Genomic DNA, 21374 nt, shown 5'->3' with positions numbered 1-21374 from the left:
ACACAGAAAAAGGTGGGTAATTTTTAACTTGCCCTGCCATTCCCAGCCTGGGGACTCTCCAGCAGCCTGGCACAGCTGGAAGGCCAAATCCTCCCAATTCTCATTGCTCTGGCACAAGAGGCCTGCAGAGACATGGAATTAAATTCTCTCACCTGTCCCAGAATATTCTGTATCACAAAATCAAGAAGCCTTGAGGGAATACAGGATCTCAACATAAAAATTTGGGGAAACCAAACTTCAGGGATTAGCCAAAGTAAAAACATTTAAAAAAATCTCTTTCCAATCAATCACATTATATCCTTGCTAGGAAGCAGAATGGCTCAGCTCAGGCAGACAAGAGCTACTGACCTGCATGGGCACTGAGAAGGAGCTGGGGTCCTCCAGCTGGAAGCCTGTGATGATGGTGACCATTCCTGTGGTGTCATCCTCCCCACTGCCCTGGGACACTGTCAGCTGCTTGCAGCTGTCCAGGATTTTATAGAGATTCCTGACAGAACAGAGAAACAGAGGGGAAGGTCAGCAGGGAAGGCCACATCTGCTCAGGACAATAAATGGAAAGCAGGGTTGCTCTCCTGTTGTCATTAAGGACTTTTCTGAGATCCTTCTGAGCACAGAGTGCTTTGTGTAACATGCACAGGTGGCTGTCCTTGTCTCCAAGGAATTTCATCATTATTCACATAGAACAAGCTCTGCAATGGGTCCCAGTGCTAACACCTCTCCCCAAAGCCACCTGCCTGCTGTGAGCCCAGCTCAGACATCTTCAGATGCTGAAATCTTACCAGGCATCTAAATCTTGTCTCTTCAATTTATGCCTCTCAAAGCTCTTCCCGACATCTTTCTGGCAACGAATGTACCTAAGGAGAAAGCAGAGTCTCTGAGCTCATATGGAGACTGTCACACAGGCTGAAGTCAGCAGCTCCTCTGGGTGCTGCAGGGCCTTCCCTCAACCCACATTTAACACCCAAAGGTCCATGCAAGGAATGCTCTGTGAATCCCTTCCATCCCCTCCCTGCCTCAGCACCATTCCCACATGTCTCAAGCCCACCAGCCCTGATAAGGACCCCAGAGATGCAGTTTGTCCTTCCAGCTGTGTTTCTGCAGAGCACCCAGGCACAATTCAGCTCTTCCAGCACTCAGTGCAGTGGCAAAGATCACTGCTCCAGTTTATACAGCAACAGAGATGCAACCCCACCATTGCTCAGAAGCTTCTGCACTTCACAGCTGAGCAGCAGCTACCAGCACATCTGAAGAGCCAGCTGCTGCATCTGCTCCTTCCCATTCCTGAACTCTGGCTTTTCCTTGGCCCACTCCTCATTCTGCTCCAAGGGATCCTCTGCCTGCTCCCACCCATTCCACAAGCAAAGGAAAATCCCACCCTGTCCTGCTCTCACCTGTTTCCCTTTTTAAATTCTGCCTCCAGATAGCGAATGCTGTCCCGAGCACCGGCGTTCTCCTTTTTCAGGAAGTCCAGGCCATCGATAACTAACAGGAACAAAAAGCAAAAAACCAAAACCATCTTGGTTACAGTTCCCCTTCTGCAAACCAATCCAGAGGTGTCAAGTACTCCCCATTCCACAGAATGTCCAATGCAGCTCCCACAGGAGAGGTGTGGAGGGAACAGGAGCTCTCTCCCCTCAGCTCTTCTGACACACTGTGTCAAAATCCCAAGCATGGGCCACACACAGAACAGGCCCCAAAAGCAACACATCAAAAGGGTGCTGCAACTGTTCCAAATGAAGTGAAGGAGGAGAGAAAGCCACCACCCAGGCCCCTGGGGCCTGCTCCCAGCACAGAAGGGTCAGGGGGGCAGCCACTGGCAGTTTCCTGCTGTGGAGTCCCCATACCTGTTCGAGGGATGATGATGATGAACCTCCCACTTGTGGCCAGCTGCTTGACAAGAGCCAGGTGCTGGCAGAGGGCCTGGGTGTCAGGAACCAGGTAAGGGGACATGGCTGACTGTGCCTTGGGCTGCTGGAGACTGCCCTCCAGCTGAGACACCTCCAGCTGAAAACACACATGCAAAGACACTCGATTCACATTGATGCTGAAACAAATCATCAAACAGGACAAGACTTGCCCTGCAAAGCCCCACCAGGCCCTTCCAACCTCCAATCATACAGAACAGAGGGCTGGATGCAGCACAGGGTCAGCAAGAGAAGAGGATCTCACTCTGCACTGCCCAGTGCAGCCTCACCTTGAGTACTGGGAACAGTTTGGGGCACCTTGATGTAAGAGGGGCATCAAAATATTAGAGAGTGTCCAGAGTGGGATAACCAGGATGGTGAAAGGCTGAGGTCACTCAGTTTGCTCAGCTTGGGGCAGAGAAGGCTGAGGGTGACCACTCCATCACAGCCTACACCTTCCTCAAGGGGCCAGCAAGCAGGAGGTGCTGACTTCCTCTCTCCAGTGACTAGCAACGAGGAAATGGTACATTTAATTTCTAGCTTCATTGCTGCATCAGGGCAAGTTCAGGCTGAACATTTAGGAACAAGCTCCCCAGGAAAGTGGCTGTCACACCAAGCCTGCCAAAGCTCAAGGAGTGCCTGAACTACACCCGTGGGCATTCAGTTTGAAGTATCATGTGAGGAGCAGGGACTTGGGACTCCTGATCCCTGTGGGATCCCTTCCAACCTGAGATACTCTACAGTTCAATCTATGCAGAATGGAGTTACTGCCTCTGTGTGGGACAGAAGCAGAGAGTTCCCCCTTCCCTTCCCAGGCTGTGACATTCCAGCCACTACCCTGCTGGTTTTCAGGCTGGAACTGGAGTCTCCTACCTGCAGTCGAAGCTGAGCCATGTCTCTCATGAGCCTGTTCCGTCGAGCTTCCTCTGCAGCCTAGTTACAAAACCAAACCTCCATATCAGTTAGCAGGAAACACACAGCTGACACTAATATACACCTCCAGAGTGAAAAGTGGAACTGCTTTAAGGAACAGAACTTTCATCTCCCCCCAAAGATCTGTGATTATAGTTACAACCTAACAGTAACCTACAGGAAACGGAGAATACAGAGGATTCATTCACCTCTACCAACTCACCATGTGAAACTGAGCCTGGGCCTGGTGCAACAAGTTGTCTTGCTCAGACTGTGCTATGCTGATGAAGATGCCAAGCTCTGAGTTGAACTGCAGGATGCTGCCTTGCAAGTGGGTGATGAAGTGGCCGAAGCTCCGGATGCAGCAGATGCGCACGACAGACTGCAAGGAAGAACAGAAGTCAGCAGCCACCACAGGCAGGGTGAGCCTGAGGCAGTGCCCACCTGCAGCTCACACTTATGAAAAAGGCAGGAACTGATATTAAATTCCCAGTTCTGATAGATGTTTGTGATCTCTGAGACTGCAGGAAAGGCTACAGCTGGCCAGAAGGTTCAGGCGTGCCAGTGTCGCAGACATCTTTTATGAAAAATCCTTTCCTTAGGATTTTTTCTCCTGAGAAGCTGAGAGGCCTCAGGAACAAAATGTAAACAATGGTTATCTGCTGCTGTGGAACGCAACAGGTGAATCTGTGACTGGTCTCATGTGGTTGTTTCTAATTAATGGCCAATCACAGTCCAGCTATCTGGACTGTCTCGGTCAGTCATAGGATTTTGTTATCATTCTTTTTCTGATAAAATCCTTTCTTCTATTCTTTTAGTGTAGTTTAAATATAATATATATATAATAAAATAATAAATCAAGCCCTTCTGAAACATGGAGTCAGATCCTCATTTCTTCCCTCATTCTCAGACCCCTGTGAGCACGGTCACAGTGAATTCCCCCATGGACACACAGCCCTTCCAAAACTGCTACAAGGTGAATTGTAGCCATGATATTTTCTGAAAAATCCTTTCCTTTCCAGGTGCATCTGTGATTGGTCTCATGTGGTTGTTTCTAATTAATGGCCAATCACAGTCAGCTGGCTCAGACTTTGTCCGAGCCACAAGCTTTTGTTATTCATTCCTTCTTTTTCTATTCTTACCCAGCCTTCTGATGAAATCCTTTCGTCTATTCTTTTAGTGTAGTTTTAATATAATATATATAATAAAATAATAAATCAAGCCTTCTGAAACATGAAGTCAGATCCTCATCTCTTCCCTCATCCTCAGACCCCTGTGAACACGGTCACAGCACCAGCAAGTCTGGGGCTTCCTCAACCCAAGAAAATCTTAGGAAACATCAGCAGCAGCCTGCCACACCTGCTCTACAAACCTCTGCTCAAGCTTTCAGTGCTAGGAAAAGGAACCACATAACACAACAATCCAGGTTGTGTCTGTTTTTTTTCCAGGATTTAGCCCAACTGACCTCCTCGAGTGCAGAGAAGATGGGCCGCTCCTGCTCGAAGTTGAACCTCTTGTGTGCATTTTTCAGAGGGGGGAGATTGCGCAGGGCCACGTCCTCAGGGAGCAGCAGGTTGGCCTTCAGGTCTGGCAGCTCAGCATCACTCAGCATGTCCTTGACTTCATCACACAGGGCCAGCCCTGGACAGGAGGGACAGAAGGAGAGCAGAACTGGTGAGGGGGCTAAGAGGGGAACTGCTTTAAGGCACATGATCTGTAATGGTTGGGGCAGAGGTGTTAATGAAACACGATCTGTGAGCATCTGCTTAAGGAGGAACCACCAGACCACCCACAATATAAAGAGTTAAATCTCCCAAACAATCTGCCAGGGGACTCTGGGAAATCTCCTGTTTGGAGGGACAGCTTTCCCACCTATTGATGAGCAACCCTGTTTAAACTCTGCTTCTCATAAACCATTGGGAACTTCAGGCTCAGCCCTGAACAGGCACAGAGCACATCATGAGCAGCTGGAGCTCTGGAACTATTTTCCAAGATTACCATGGCAAAATCACAGCCTTACTCCTGCTACTGGCAGTGAATTTCACTCCTGCTGGCCACACATGGATTCTCACATGCTGGTGCCAGTGTTTCAGTATGCTGCCAGCCACATTCATGCATTAACACAGCGTTTTTGTGTGTGATTTTTGGGGTTGTCCTGTCAGGGCCAGGAGCTGAATTCAATCCTAGAGTGAGGTGAGGGGTCTCTTCCAACTCAGGATGTTCTGTGATTACATGATTCTGAAGACCATGGGACAGTATTTAACTGGAATGGTGGTTAAACAAATAAAAACAATTTCATTTCCTATTGTGCTTATAAAAGCTGCTACTAGGAAATCTCCCTCCCTGGGCTCTCACACACCCTGGGAATAATCACTGATGACTGGGCTTGGTGAAACATGACATTGCCACTTCTTTCTCCAGTACCTGATTCCTGCAGGTCTGCAGCAGAAGGCAGAAGGTTCAGGAGCACAGACAGCCTGTTCCACAGGCTCTGAGAGCTCTGCAGGAACAGAACACAAGAGGCCATAGAAAATATCATGACAGATGTATACAACCCTCAGAATACTTTATGAACAGTAAACCTCACCATCCTTCTTAGATCCAGGTTAGCTTAATTCAGCTGGTGGGGGACATAACATCACCCTCTGCCCAGGACTACAACCAGCCCAGGGAAGCTGCCATAACCTTGTAGAGAGCCCTGAGACCATCCCCACCTGAGCACACATAATGATGAGGTCTGTGTTTGTCCTCAGCCAGTCCAGGAACACCTTGACAGTAAGCAGCAGCCCTTCATTGGTCACAATCTCCAACTTCTCCTGAAGGGATCGCTCGTTTCTGCAGGATTTGTTACTTGAAATGCTTTCTTCAGAGTCAGACACATCATCTGGAAAACAAAGGCAAGCACAAGATGGCAGCTGTTAAACCCTCTGGATGTCAAGTCAGAACAGCACTGGGCTGGTAATAATTGAGTTGAAATACCAGGTGCCTCCACACATCCTCAAAAAAAACAATCCCTGTCCCCTGTGCTGTCACTGGAGTCTATCACCCCTGCATTTCCTTCTCCTTGGGATAAGAGGGTTAAAATCTCCCTGTGAGGGTCTGACCAATGCCTGAGCTCTGCAGCAGCCTCCACACTGACAGATGGGGCAGTGCCAGGGCCCAGAGCAGTTCCTGCAGGGAACAGAGCCCTGAGGCCAACATGCTCCCAGCTTGGGGCCAGGCAAGAGCAGGAAATGGCAGGGCTGTCCTGTGAGTCAGAGAATTTTAAATATTGAACATATTCTTCACTCTTCTAACTCTCCAGAGCTGAGGATCTCAAAGCCATTGCCAGTGGAATCACAAGTGACACAAGTGATCTGAGGTCAAGGTGGGAATCACCCACACATTTTGCTACAGGTCCTCATTTCCAGTCTACCATTGCTTCCCATCAGCACATCTGTGGGCATCCCATAAACCCTCAGAGTCACAAGAAAGGAAATCATTTATTCAGAACCCACCACTGACAGTGTTACACCATGAAAGAGCAGTTTGGACACAGCACACATGAGGAGAGCTCGAAGCTAAAAAGTTCACACTGAACTCATTCTATCTCTCATTTTCTACACCTGTAAAGGCATTGTGGCCACACAACAGCAAGAAAACCACTGAGGCAAAGGGTTAAACAGACCAAAGCCCATTTGTTTCTTCCCCCACCTCTTTCATGTGGCCATGGAGCAGTGCCAGGAGCCAGTCAACACTAACATGATCTAATACTGTGCCTTCAAATGCTGGCCCAGGCAAAGCCTGAATCCTGCCAGTGCTGCAGGCCAGCTGGGTTTGGCAGCAGAATGTTTCCTTGCTCCAGGGAAGCTGGGAGGAATGAAAAACAAGACTGAACAGGCCCATGTAGTTTTATGTGAAACACAAACAATTCCCTGTAGTTTATCAGATCTCCCTTTCCAGCTGTTTTTGCCCAGAACATCACTCAGTTGTCTAAGCTGAGTGGAAATGGAGACATGGCAGCTCCACCTGCTGCACATCTCCCAGGGGTTCAGCATGCACAGTCAGTGAGGCACATCTGGGGGGTCACAGAGACACCCTCAACACCCCTCACATGCACCTGGGTCACACCTTCCACACAAACTTCTACATGAGCATTGGGCTGATCATCTGTCATCTCATGGACAACCTCCTGTCCCCCATCTGCCCTGTCACCAGAAGCAACACTAAGTGTGTGATTAGGTATTTCACCAAGGGAAAATGGAAGATGCAATTTTTAATACCTGCTGGAATCATCCTCTGGAACCAAAATGGCTTCACTACAGCAAATCATACCTGAAAAATTCATTGGCTTTCTACAATGGGGTTACAGCAGTGGAGGATGAAGGAAGAGCAGCTCACCTCACCCACCTGGGTTTGTGCAGAGCATTTGACACTGTCCTGTACAACATCTGTGTCTCTTAACTGGACAGACATGGATTTGATGGGTAGATCACTTAGTGAGCAAAGACTTGGCTGGAAAGCCATGGGTAAAGAGCTGCAGCTCCATGTCCAAGTGGAGAGCAGTGACAAGGAGCATCCTCAGGGCATGTTTTAACATCTTTGCTGGTGTCACAAATTGAGATCAAGTGCATCCTCAGCCAGCTTGCTGACAACAGAGCTGTGTGGTGGGGTCACACATTGGAGGGAAGGGATGGCACCAGAGGAACCTGGACAGGCTGGAGAGCTGGGTTTGTGCCAAGCTCAGAAGGAACAGCAAGGGCAAGGAGAAATGTTGCACCTGCATTGGGGCACCCCAAAACACAAAGAGGCTGGGGGAGAATGGATGGAGAGCAGCCCTGGGAAGGATTTGGGGGGATGGGCTGACAAGAAGCTCAGCACATTGGGAGCCCAGAAAGCCAAAACTGACCTGGGCTCCTCCCCAACAGCGTGGGCAGCAGGTAAAGGGGGGGATTCTGCCCCTCTGCTCTGCTGAAACCCTGCCCTGCAGAGCTGCCTCCAGCACAGGGAGGACAAGGAGCTGCTGCAGTGAGCCCAGGGGAGGCCACAGAGATGATCTGAGGGCTCTGGAGCTCCTCTGCTCTGGGCACAGGCTGGGAGAGCTGGGGGTGCTCAGCTTAGAGAAGTAAAGGCTCCAGGGAGACCTCAGAGCTCCTTCCAGGGCCTAAAGAGGTTCCAAGAGAGTTGGGGAGGGACTCTGACAAAGGACAAGGAGGAATGGCCTTAAACTGAAGGAAGGCAAATTCAGATGTGGTATTAGGAAGAAATTGCTCCCTGTGAGGGCGGTGAAGCTCTGGCACAGGTTGCCAAGAGAAGCTGTGGCTGCCCCATTCCTGAAGTGTTTAAGGCCAGGTTGGATGCAGTTTGGAGGAGCCTAGTGAAAGAGGGATGAAATGACATGGGCTTTCAAATTTCAAGTCCCTTCCAAACAAACTAGCCTGTGGGCCTGTGATTATCACAGCTGCTCAGTATTTAGTGTGCAGAACAATGGTAGTTCTGGTAACCCTGGCTGGCCACAGGTGTTTCCTTTGCTCAGTGCACATATTCCTGCATGCTGGGCAGTAGAAGTAAAGCTTCTGTGTCAGGAAAAGTCCAACCCAAGGCCTGCCCACTACCTGGCCAACCTGCTCCTCCAGACCTACCCAAAGGAGAGAGCTTGCACCATGAGAAATGGTGAATTTAGCAAACAGACTGCTATAGTTTGCAGTTTTCTACACATAATTGCAATAACAAGGCCCTTACCTTGCTCTGCCAAGCTGGGCTTCTCCAGATCTCCATTGACACATGGCTTGCTCTCCATGCCATCCTTCAAGGCAGGTGCTTCACTGCTGGGTTTCAGGAGGATGTTGCTGAAGGTGGGAGCCAAGCGAAAGCAGCGTTTGGTCTGGAACAGCTGGGTGGACATGGCCTGCAGATTACTGGCTATGCTTGCATCATTAGTGCTCAGGGAAGCTGGCCCATTGACTGCTGGATCCACAGCTTCACTTTTAGAGATGCTTGGGCTCTTGGAGTCCCCCAGGCCACTGCTATCCACACAGTTTTTTAAGGCCTCTTTGGGCCCACTTTTGCCTTGGCTGCTTCCTTCCTCACCCGGTTCATCCTCCATGTCCTCCAAGTCAGACCGAGACTCTTGGCTGTTCATGTCGGAGTCTGTCTCCACATCAAAAGCAGCTTCTGCCTCCTCATCACTCTTCTCTGAGCCACTCTCTGAGCCATCACTGCCCTTGATGGAGCTCTGGCTGGAGTCAGAGTCAAAGCCCTCACTCAGGTCGCTCTCATCCACCTTCTGGGCGTGCCGGCGGCGGCGCAGGCAGGACAGACGAGAATATTTCTTGCTTTTCTTGCAGTCGTTCTTCCTCTGCTCCTCACTGGGCTGATGATTGGCCAGCTCAGCTTCAGCTTCCTTCTCAATTGAGTTCACAGGCTCCCGTGGCTCCTGCTCATCTGCATTTACAGGGAGAATAAAAAGTGAAGTCACGGTGTGTCCCATAGGCTGCTGCTGGCCAGCCCTGGGACCAGGGCTGCAAACATCAGCCATCACCTCCATCAGTGTCTTCCACTGCAGAATAAGCAACCCCAGAAGAAAGACTCACTTTCTAAAAGCACCTAGGAAGTCAGAATTCCTACTGCCCAAGCACTGGCAGTACTATATAGAATATATATAATAATCTATATATATAGTACTATATATATATATATATAATGCTCTATATATATAGTACTATATAGAATATATATAATGCTCTATATATAGTACTATACATAATATATATAATACTCTATATATATAGTACTATATAGAATATATATAATACTCTATATGTATATAGTACTATATATAATATATATAATACTCTATATATAGGGAGTATAATATATTACCATTTTATTATTACTATATTACTATTATATTATTATATAATACTCTCTCTATATATAGTACTATATATAATATATATAACACTATATACATAGTACTATATATAATATATATAACACTATATATATAGTACTATATACAATATATATAATATTCTCTCTATATAGTACTATATATAATATATATAACACTCTATATATCTATAATACTATAACACTATATATATAATACTATATATAATATATATAATTATATATATAGTACTATATATAATACTCTCTCTATATATAGTACTATATATAATATATATAACACTATATATAGTACTATATATAATATATATAATACTCTCTCTATATATAGTACTATATATAATATATATAATATTCTGCTACCAGGCAGCCTCAGTGCTCAAGGCTGCTAAACCAGAATAGAACACAGCTGAATTCTAACTCTCCTCCCCAACTTTCTACTGTCAAAGAGCTGAGTGACCCACAGAGCAGGGCAGGGACATGTGCTCTGTAACTACACTGACCTGACCAATCCCTTTCCTGACCAACATGCATGAAGCTTTTCCAGCAGCCCTGAATCACTGTGACAGCTTCAAAACATGCAGAGGAGGGGTCATTCCTTGCTGCTATTACCAGAAACTCCCTCACCCTGCATTCAGTGAGGTATTGCCAATGGACTGTTGGCAGGGGAAAGGTTTAGCAGTTTTAGTCACTGCTCAATAAAACCCCCTTGCCTGAGCAGAACTGAGGTATGCTGAGAGGGCCTGTCTCCTTCAGCCCCACTCTGCCCCTTCTGCCTCCCTCAGCCCAGGTGTTTCACCCAAGATTGTCTCCTCAGTGGAGCAGGAAAGCAGCCAGTAAACAACAGCACAGACAGAGAATAAAACCTCAGATTGGGATAAACAGATGATGAAGGAGCTGCCAAGAGATACAGAAAGCAATCTCCTTATAAAGTAAGTAACATGCCCATCCTGAGGTGATTCAGATACTCAGAAAGAGCATCCAAGTGGAGACAACTCAGCATATCAAACCCCTTTGGGGACTCCACACCAGAAATAAAAGATCAGTGCACCTCTGCACTACAGAACCCATGCCCAGGGGAGAAAGGGGAAAGACAGCCCTGTAGGCAGGCAGCCTGGGAGACCCAGTTGCTGCCATCTCTGCTCTCTTACCTGTGCCATCACTCTGAAAGGCTGGGACAGGATTTTCCCCTTCCTCTAGCTCAGCCTGGAGGCGAATATTGACGTGATTGATCAGGTGAGAGAAGAGAGCCAGCGTGAAGGCAATGGCTGCACTGTACTGCTTGGAACCTGCAAGCACACAGCACAGTGTGGGATGGAGGAGGTGAGCACTAACCAGTTCAGACAGCATCCCCAGGCTGTGCTGCTGGATGCTCACCAGGAAATTCCCAAACAAAGCCCTGCTCACCTGCCCTCTTGAGGCTGTGAACGCTCATAAGGCAGATGATGACCATGCGAAAGATCAGGAGGTCAGGAAGGAAGGAGTAGCCACTCTCATACTCTTCTTCATCTTCACTAGTTGAGCTCAGGTTAGGAGGAGAGGGCAGGTAGAACAAGCACAGGTTGAAATCCTCCAGCACAGACTGGCAGAGAGATGTCAGCTCAGAATCCAAAGAGCTTAAAAAGAGTAAAAAATAAATAAGAATTAGTAACTTAAGACTCTGCTCCTGGCATGTCTGCCCAGAAACTGAACCAAAACTGCCAGTTAGGCTGTCCTTCAGCACTAGGCAGGATGAAGCACCAGGGAAGTAAATTACATTAATCAGATTATGTTTTCCTCCTTAAAGCTGCTTAACTAAAGACAAACAATACCTAGAGAGGGTCACCAAAAATCAGATTAGTTTTCCCCTGGGAGCTCAGCAGTGGCCATTAAGATACACAAAGCACTTAAATGCTAAAGGGAGCAAAAGTTCTAGATGCAGTGCTCAATGAAAAGTATTACACTGCCACACACACAGGACTCAGTTTTTCCTCCTCCCATGTCTCTCCTGTAGCCCAGAATATTCCAAAATCCTCCAGAGCTATTCAGTCCTTCAAAGGAAGTATCCATGAGATCAATCCAATGGGCTGTGGGAGCCTCCCAGTTACAAAACAGACCTGCTTGTGAAATTTCCAGCAAAGCCTTCTCAGGGGAAAGTGTGCTTGGGAAATTAAAGTAGTTCCCAAATTTCTTATGTTCTAAATACATGTTGAGTGGATATTAGAGGACTCTTGTAGTTCCACCTCAGTGTAAGGCAGTATTGGAAAGCCAATCCCATACTGGGCTGCATGAACAAAGGCAGAGCCAACAGGCTGAGGATGTGTTCTCCTCTCCATCCAGCACTCACAAGGTGGCATCTGGAGCACTGCACCCAGTTTTTGGGTCCACAGGACAAAAAAAAAAAACACCAAACAAAACCACACTGACAAGCTGGATTTAGTCCAGCAGAGGAACAGAGAACATGATGTAAGAGAAGAAGCAAAGAGAATTGAGTTTGTTCAGCCTGAAAGACAGAAAGCATGGGGGGGAGTGTCTTCTGTTTCCAGATGCCACACAGGTGATTACAGAGGATTGAACAAGGCTCTCCTTAGTGGTGCACAACAAAAAGAAGAGAAATTATGGGTACACTACAGAAAAGAAAAATGAGATTAGATGCAAGGAAAAAAAAATTCTGTGCTGAAGGTGGTCAAACACTGGGAAGGGGACCAGAAAAGTGTGGGATTTTTGTACTTGGATCCAGTCAAAACTCAGTGTGATGAGACTCTGAGCAAGCTCATCCAACTTCACATCTGCATCAACTTTCACAGTGAACACTACTTTGGGAAGTACCAGACCCCCAAAAGGTCCCTTCCAACCTAAACCATTCCACAATGAATTTAACTGCAGCTTGTATTTAAGCCCTTTAAAACACCTGTTCTGTTTCATGCAGTAAGAGGTTTATTTAAAATCACCTGAAAATCTCCCAGCAGAGACAGAGAAAATCCAATTAAAAAAATCCAAAAGCCCAAAATCACACAGCTATACAAAGCTTCCCATTTATTCCAACACAACCAGGTTTTGGTGTTTCTTTGAACAAGGTGTTTGAGTTACAGACTTCCAAGTGCAGTGAACAGCCTCACACAAGTGTGGACAGCAACTCTGCTGTCCCATCAGCCTGAACACAGGGCTTGCCAGGAAAAAGCATCTGCTGACTGCATGGGGTAAGCAAACACCAAAAGCACAGCAGAGAGACAGCTGCAAGGCCCAGGAGCTCAGCATGCACTCAGGCTGGCTTGGTTTAGATTTAGACAAGTCACCAAGGATTTAACCCTTTGGTATTTCAGGCTCCCCTGGAAACACAATCTTCATGCTCCATGCATGGATAGGGCAAAATCTCAGGCTTTTTGGCAGAAAGCCTCTGCACAGGCACTGTTATCCTACAGGAAACCATCCCTTCCAATTCTGAGTGCCTGCTCCTGTCAGTTATCAATAGAGGACACAATTTACCATAACCTTACCTGCTCTTTGGCTGCAAAAGACTCTGCAGGTACATGAAGCTCACCAGCAACCTCTTAATGTCTTTTCCTCTAAAACGATGGAGGAGAAAACACTGTAAATCAGGTGCCCTATCACAGACAGGGCTGGGATGACAGAACTCTATTAACAGGTAAATCAGGTCTCAACTGAAAAGTCCATTCTGATGAAATTGAAGAGAAACAAGACAGTTTATACACTGCCAACTTTCACCACTATGCCCCAACCCTCATGAACAGTCTCCAACTCCAGGGAAGAGTGAGAAAAATCCCTAAATGCAAACTCTACACCTGGCCAGCATTTAGCTTTTCTCTTGAAACTATGACTCAAGACAGCAAGATTGGGATCTAGAGTGGGGCTTTCAAAATTTGGGAACAATCACCGTGCTGAAATGGCCCATCTACCAACTCCACTCCCTACAAAGACATTACTCTCAGCCTGCACCTCTCCTTTTCCTTCCCTTCTTACCTTTTCTTGCTTGGAGACAACTTCCTGGTCTCACATTTCTTCAGCTGATGGTACATCTTGGCTGCTTTGTCATACAGCCGCTTCAGGTTCCCATAGGCACCTTCAAAGGACACTTCAGACTGGATGCTAAAGCACCAAAACAGGACACAGCCAAAGTTATTTCTCCACAAGGCTGCTCACACTTTAGGCCTTTAACTCACCAATAAGTTATTCAGGCATTGAGGGATGAGCACAGGTAGCCAGTGCTGCTTTCTGGACATGTTGGGCACCTAAATTCCCTCCAATGGCTGCAAACTGCACTTGAGCTGCCTCACAGCCTCCACCTGCCCTGCTTGCACATATTCTCAAATTAGTGCCTTCAAGCCAGGAATTCTACCCTGCTCATACCATAGGGTGTCTCCCTCAGCACTTCCAGCCTGGAGAAAGCCCTCCAGGTGCAGCCCTGCACAGGTGATTAGTAACCAGCACAGTGGTGTGGTGTGGTTTGGTTTGGTTTGGTTTGACCAAGGCTCACTCTCATTAGTCCTACTCAAGGACAAACCAAACTCATCTCTTTCCCCTCCCCTAAAATTCATTTGCCAAAAGCAGTGCCAAAACAAGTTCAGAGTAAGGAGAAGAGGATCTGGCCCCCACAGCAGCAGAGCATGGCTTCCCTGCTCAGGACATGCAGATCTGCAGGAACTCACCAGCGTAGGTAGCAGTAGGTTGCTTCCACATTGTAGTACTTGCTCCCTGCCAGTGTCCCCAGCTGGTTGAAGGGCATTCCTGCCAGAAGGAGAGGGGCAATGGAATTTACTTGGAATTCTCCAATGGCCCTGGCTAAAAAGTAGATCCTTCCCCTTTCACTACATTTGCACACAGGAGGGAAACCAGGAGACACAAAGAGTAGTAAAGCTGTAGTACAAAAGTCTGGACTATTCAATCCTTCCACCATCCAGGGTCTGTTTTCCATTTTACAGAGCTTTTAGATCCTCCCCACCTTGTGCCAGTTATCTATATAAGAGAGAAGAGCAAACCACACCTCCTCCTTTGTATTAACAGTGGTGTGGCCTTGACCCCATATTCCCTGACAGAAACATCATCTTATCAGCAGCTGAGAGCTCTGTTGCAGCTCCAGTGGTGCAGAAAGTTCTGCCACTTTTATTTGGGATCAGCCTTTCAAACAGTTCAGTGAGAACTCTGCACAGACAGCATGTAGAGGACATTGGCTGGAATCACACACTTTAGGTATGACACAGCCTCTACTCCAGCACTGATGTGTTCCCAGAAGGAGGCACTTCTGAAGGAGGAAGCAGCACATGAGATTTTTATTTTTTTTTTTCATGGGTAAAAGGGGAAGGTGACTGATAATGCTCTGCTCCTGGCAATGGGGAGCTGGATCTGTGCTTAGCCCAGAGGTGCAGCATCACCACAGTCAGGGAAGTCTGAGCTTTTCAGATGAGTACAGTGAGGTCACTGGCAAAGAGCAGTGACTTTAACTCCTCTGTTTGGCTTGCCAGTAAAAAAAAAAAATCACCTGAAAACCTCCCAGCAGAGACAGAGAAAATCCAATTAAAAAATCTAAAAGCCCAGCAAAAGAAGTTATTGAAGGAAGCAACTTTAACCAGAGGATAAAACCAGTCCTCTCTCAGCTGCAGGATTATAAACCTAACCAGTTCATATCATTACATTGTACTATACCAGTAGCACTACATTGTTCTTATGTTGCAGCAACATGATTTCAACAATTATAAACTCATGGGAAGTCACTCACCAACTTGTGGTGCAACAGAAAGGGCTTGATAGTAAAATCTCTCAGCCAGCAGCTCCGTGTCCACACCTGCCAGCTCATTCTGATAGCGAGCTGCAAGGAAAGCACACACACACTGCATCACAAACCCAGCACAGCTGCCCTAGCAGCAGTACCACCAAACCTGAAATACTGGCCAAGCCAACAAATCCACCAAAGAACTGCTCTTGGCAAACACTGCAACACACAGGCTTTGCCAGGCTGGTCTGAAACACTTTTCTTTCACCTGCTCACACCACACACCACAAGTCCTGCCCTTTCCAGCCAAGGGCAGAGCCTGCCACACTTGCAGCATCACATGAGCAAAAGGAAAATGTTCTCCTGCTCCATGTGCTATGTGCTGAGTCACCTATCCTTGAAGGTGAAGTTACTGAGTTACTATCTGAAGTAACTCAGAGTTGTGTACATTTTCCTGTACCTCAGACTGTATTCTAGAACAGCAGGGTGTGAAATCAAGTCAGCTGACTTCATAAAATACCTGACTGTGGCTAGACTGAACTTGATTCATTTATTTTTTTTCCCTTTTTTCTTTTTTTTTTTTTTTTTTTTTTTTTTTTTTTTGACAAATGTAGGCATTTTGGAAACTTCAGATGACAGCACTATGAAAAGGTGAGCTCATTTGTCTCCCACCACTCAGGTAAGTCATTCCTACTACCCCCTCAAGACATTTATTTGCAATGCCATTCTTAGGCTGATTCATATGCAACACTAATGCCAAACAGCTTTCAGCAGCTTGGAGGCTGCAGTGTCAGACACATGTACCTGCACCACTCTTCCAAGAGCTGCTCTCCACACACACAGCTGCTTTCTCCTGCCTTTACTCCCACATGTTCACTAGCAAGAAGCTGACACACTTACCACACACTTCAGGAGGTCGTGACTGTGGGACAGTCATGCTGCTATAAAAAGGATGTCCCACAGCCAAGCACAATGACACTGGGGCTTTGCAGAGGCTGAACTCTGGACTGATGCACAATATTGCCTAAATCTGACTTTCAGTGCCACTGGTGCTGATGGAAGAGGGTTTTTAAGTCACAACTAAGCAGTCTGACCTAACTCTTTTTGATCCCTCATACTGTGGAAACAACATAAATAAAAGCAAAGGCTTCCACTCTCACAGCCATGGCTACAGCTGCTCAGCAGCAGCAAATTCCTCATCTACCTGACCAAACACAGAGCTCCTGCAACTTGCAGCAGTTAAAACAAAGTTATATCAACTTGCAACTTATAAAAAAAGAGCAGTTCAACCATGAGGATTTCAGCTTATCCCAGTCTGTGACAAAGGTGTCAGAGGGAAACAGAATCTGCAAGTAACCTTGGCTGGTGCCCAACAGCTCAGCCTCACATGGTGGGTACAGGCAGCACCTTTTTGCCATTGTAAAGGCAATCTGAGAGGCAATCTGTCCTTACCTAGATCTCCCAGATAAACCAGGCACCGGTGACAGGCCATCTGTGCCCACTCCATCTCCTTCTCTGATGCAGACACAGGTTTCTTGCAGCCTACAAGCAAACACACAACCACTCAGAGCTGCTGGGAAGACACCAGAGCTGCCCATGCCTCTGCCCAAGGCACCCAAAGCAAATCCCCCATGGTCAGACCTCACTGCCAGCTTGTAGAGCAGCACTGGGTCACTCTTGTCAAAATGTGGGGAAAAAAAATGCAGGAAAATACTTCCAGACTCTGCTGTTCATCCACTTCCCCCTGGATTCCCTTGTGATTGGAGTCACTGGCATAAATAAATGAGTGTCACCATGTCCATTAGGTCTGCCACAGAGACCTGGCTCCATCTGCCCTCACATGAGAGGACAAAGGCCAATTCCTGCCTATAGGATTGTGTGATCATGTTACCACAGCACTGAACACAACTAATACAGCTGATCTCATTAGCATGGCTAATGAGGCCTTCATGGGAGCAGGAACACACCCCTGGAAGCCAGAACAAACTCTGAGCACTGGGCACCAACACACAACAGGGACAGACCCTCTCCAACAATGCAGATGGCAACAAACTCATTGTCCCAGGACCAAGATGTAGATTTAGTAGTGACCAGCCTAAAAGGGAAGAAATTAAACCAGGGAAAACAAGGACAGAAATCTGTGCTGTAGCCAGAATCAGTTAGGAAGAAATGCCTCTTTGCAGTGGGTTCAGGAGGCATCTGAGCTGGTGACAGGGTTGAAGGCACAGCCTGGGAAGAGAGGCCACAGATTTCAGGCTTGTCCAAGCTGGAGAAGAGCAGGCTGGGGATACCTCACTGCTCTCTGCAGATTCCTGAGGAGGGGAAGGTGTCAGTCTCCTCTTGGCATCCAGTGATAGGACACATGGAAATGGTTCAAAGGTGCATCAAAGGAGGTTTAGATTGGACATGAGGAAGCCTCTCCTTACTAGAAGATGGTCACACCCTGGAATGAGTTTCCTAGAGAGCTGGTCAATGCCTCAGACCTATCAGTGTTTAAGGAACACTTGGACAATGTCCCTGACAACATGTTTAACTCCTGGTCAGCCCTGAGCTGCTCAGGCAGTTGGACTGAACAATCATAGGTCCTTTCCCACTGAAATAACCTTGTCTATTCTATACTAAACTTTTAAAAAAGAGCAATTCAAGCAGTGGAAAGTGTCAAGAGCAACAGAGAAAGGCTGCAGCCAGCTGATCTGAACGAACTGAACTTATCAAACTCAGTTTGATAAGTGACTCAGTTGCTGGGAAGGGCACAGGCAGGCCACAGTTCAGCCAGAGACCAGGAGGCAAAGGCTGCTGTGCCTGCACCTCCCCTCCAGAGAGCAGCTGCTGCTGCTGCTGGGCCACCAGGCTGGGCTGGCCTCAGGCTGGCCTCAGTCCTGCTGCTGCCAAGGACTCACTCACACCTTCTGGAAGAGACACTTCCCTCAAGCAGGAACCCCAAAGAAGATTCTGCAGACCAATCCAGTCTGTACTCTGCTTCCCTCCTGATGAGGCTAAAAGGGTGGACATGGAATCTGGGGGCTGCAGTGACCACTGAGGAGCTGTTCCCACTTACCAAGAGGTGTTGTCCAAGTCACACTGTACAAATACACAGCCTTCAATCTGTGACCACACACACCATTGGAATCACCCTCCTTTTTTTTGCTCTGAATCCTCTTGCTCTCATTCATATAACCATAAAGCTGTGCCCTGCCCCATCTGTGGTTTATAAGAGATCCTTTCAGATCCATCTTTTCTGGATAGGCAAAAGTTACATCTCTACTCTCCAGTTATGTGCTCACCTGCAGCATCCTTTTAAATGAAGAGCCCAAACACACCAAGAAACCTGAACAAGGGGAGCCTTTCATATGCAATCACCCCTCAGGGTATAAACCCACCTGTGCAATCAAATCATCCCTCAGGGTATAAACCAACCTGTGCAATCACCCCTCAGGGTACAAACCCACCTGTGCAATCATCCCTCAGGGTACAAACCCACCAATGCAATCACCCCTCAGGGTATAAACCCACCTATGCAATCACCCCTCAGGGTATAAACCCACCTGTGCAATCATTCCTCAGGGTATAAACCCACCTATGCAATCACCCCTCAGGGTACAAACCCACCTGTGCAATCAAATCATGCCTCAGGGTACAAACCCACCTGTGCAATCACCCCTCAGGGTATAAACCCACCTATGCAATCAATCATCCCTCAGGGTATAAACCCACCTGTACAATCATCCCTCAGGTTACAAACCCACCTGTGCAATCACCCCTCAGGGTATAAACCCACCAATGCAATCAATCATTCCTCAGGGTACAAACCCACCCATGCAATCACCCCTCAGGGTATAAACCCACCTGGAATGTGCATATTGAGGATTTATTAATGCTGCAGTCCTGAGATACATTTCTAAAAGCAACACCTGCCATGAACATCTGCCTTTTAAACCAACATTTTAAAGCCAATAGTGACACCATCATTTCCCAGAACTAAGAGTAGCAAGTTAAACCTCCTTTTGTTGAAGACACACTAACTTCCCCTAGCCAGGTGCTGCTGCCCTGTGCCCTGCCAACTTTAAGCACACCAGTTAAACCTTTGCTAATACAACTCACAAAACCAAGGCTCCATTTCTCACCTGGACACCCCCACAACAGAACCCTGAGGCCACTGAGTACAACCCTGGGCAAACCCAAGACAATCTAGGATGTGAATGCACAGGCAGTCTAGAGCTGTTTCAGGACTGTAAATACTCTTATTCTTCCTCCTCTAACAGGTACAACACCTCAGATTTCCCTGCAGCCAAGGCCATGCAGAGGTCACACAGGCCAGCTAACATGAACTGCAGAGGTCACACAGGCCAGCTAACATGAACTGCAGGACCTTCCTGTGCTCTCAGTCCAAGATTCAGAAGCCACACATGAAGAGAGCACAGAGATAAGAGGCACCAAAAGGAGGAAGAGTCTTACATCTAGTGAATAGGATGTACTGACAGAAATCTGTTGATTTCAAGAACCTATTCCCCTGTTTGCCTGCTTTAACTCATCTTTTAAAAACATTCTATACAGCCAGCAATGCTCTTCAGTTTTCCATAAAAATCTGCCATCACCAGACACTTTTCCTAAAGAATTTTCTCACACTGATTTCTTTCTATTAGAAACCCCTCTGTCTTCCCTAATTTAGTATTATTTACAAGCAAAGTGCCACGGAAAAGAAAGCAGAACAGTCTGTTCTAAACAGAGACCTTGCTAATCAGGGGGGAAAAAATTTCCCTTGAATGCTGAAACAAAGATGGACTAGTGCAAGGGGAAGCCACCTGTGGGGTGAATTTCTGAACCAAACACCTCGAGCACAAACCTATGAGAGGGTCTGTCACGTGTGTCCAGTCAATGCAGCACTGCAGCTCCAGCTGGTAGTGGGACTGGATGTAGAGCAGGAGGTGCTGGTAGAATCCTATGCCAGCCACCAGGTGAGTCCTGTATGCACACTCCAGGGTGCTGCGGCTGTGGATGTGCTGGGAGAGGGAAAAGGAACATGTGAATGCAGCCCTGGGCACAGTTTAGGCTTGGGTGAACTGAGGGTGAAGCCAGACATTGGTTTTGCACAGCTCTGTACCTCCTCCTGCTCCACAGTGCTCCCTCTAGTAGTATTTACTAAGGGTTAACATCAAGGAGAAAGGCTTGTAAAAATAAATCAATAAAATCAAAGTATCTGGTTGGAGCACCTTAAATGCACCCAGACCCCTGGAAAGCCAGGAGAGCTCATGGAATCACAGAGCACTGAAGACCTTCCAGTGATCAACTCCTGTAAAAACAATCAGCACTGATAAAGCACTTAAAACAATCACTCTACCTGGAGAGATCTGTCTGATGAAGAGGGGAACACAAAAAACAAGCAAATTCTGTTGGAATGCCCTCTGCAATGGAAGGACTCTCAACAGCACATCAGTGCTTAAGTGCCCAGTGCCACACAAAGGCACAGGGCAGCCCCACAGGAATGTGACAGTGCCCAGCTCCCCACCCCGGGCTCACACCACAGCTTCTCCAAGCAAATGAAGCTTTAACTTTGCCTCCACTGCACAGAGACCTTCTCATGCCAGAGCCATAGATACCTGCCTTTTTATTTGTTTTAATGAGCTGGATAACTTCATAGTAAACCTTTCTCCAGAGCAGTTCTTCTGCTTTTCTTCCATAATCCACTGGATGCAGGAACATCAGCTTCACACACAGCTCCCTCAGCCTGGCCAGAGAGCAGAGCATTGTCAGTGGCTCCTGCAGCCTCAAACAGCTGCCACTACAGAAGCACAGAGAGGAAAACCCAAGTCCATTACAAGGGCTGAGCTATGCCATCTGCCTGGATCACTCCCACACAAGAGCACCAGGAAAAGCCACATGCTTAAAGCAGTGCCCTCTGGGCTCAGCTGGCCATCAGTGACTTCCTGAAGTGCAGTAATGACAGCTTCAAAAATTAGTAA

The 21374-nt window shown here is 47.3% G+C and overlaps 1 protein-coding gene across 2 annotated transcripts in view; it reads right to left on the bottom strand.

Moving 5' to 3' along the window:
* The window catches only part of SMG5 (SMG5 nonsense mediated mRNA decay factor), a 31583-nt gene that overhangs the window by 4102 nt on the left and 6107 nt on the right, over positions 1–21374 (bottom strand). For both annotated transcript variants that reach the window (XM_063176586.1, XM_063176587.1), the window contains exons 3-21: positions 21016–21139; positions 20258–20414; positions 16867–16956; positions 15421–15510; positions 14354–14432; positions 13668–13793; positions 13184–13252; positions 11115–11323; positions 10859–10996; positions 8538–9239; positions 5531–5700; positions 5241–5316; positions 4282–4457; positions 3040–3198; positions 2778–2837; positions 1845–2004; positions 1392–1482; positions 780–854; positions 349–487 (exon numbers count right to left, since the gene is read on the bottom strand). In XM_063176586.1, coding sequence (XP_063032656.1) covers positions 349–487; positions 780–854; positions 1392–1482; positions 1845–2004; positions 2778–2837; positions 3040–3198; positions 4282–4457; positions 5241–5316; positions 5531–5700; positions 8538–9239; positions 10859–10996; positions 11115–11323; positions 13184–13252; positions 13668–13793; positions 14354–14432; positions 15421–15510; positions 16867–16956; positions 20258–20414; positions 21016–21139 — 2890 coding nt within the window. The remainder of the gene's footprint in view (positions 1–348; positions 488–779; positions 855–1391; positions 1483–1844; positions 2005–2777; positions 2838–3039; positions 3199–4281; positions 4458–5240; positions 5317–5530; positions 5701–8537; positions 9240–10858; positions 10997–11114; positions 11324–13183; positions 13253–13667; positions 13794–14353; positions 14433–15420; positions 15511–16866; positions 16957–20257; positions 20415–21015; positions 21140–21374) is intronic.

Source organism: Melospiza melodia, chromosome 25 (genome assembly GCF_035770615.1).
Source record: "Melospiza melodia melodia isolate bMelMel2 chromosome 25, bMelMel2.pri, whole genome shotgun sequence".
NCBI classification, from domain to species: Eukaryota; Metazoa; Chordata; class Aves; order Passeriformes; family Passerellidae; genus Melospiza; species Melospiza melodia.
Note: the sequence above shows the minus strand (reverse complement) of the source record. Positions and strands in the feature narration are given on the sequence as shown.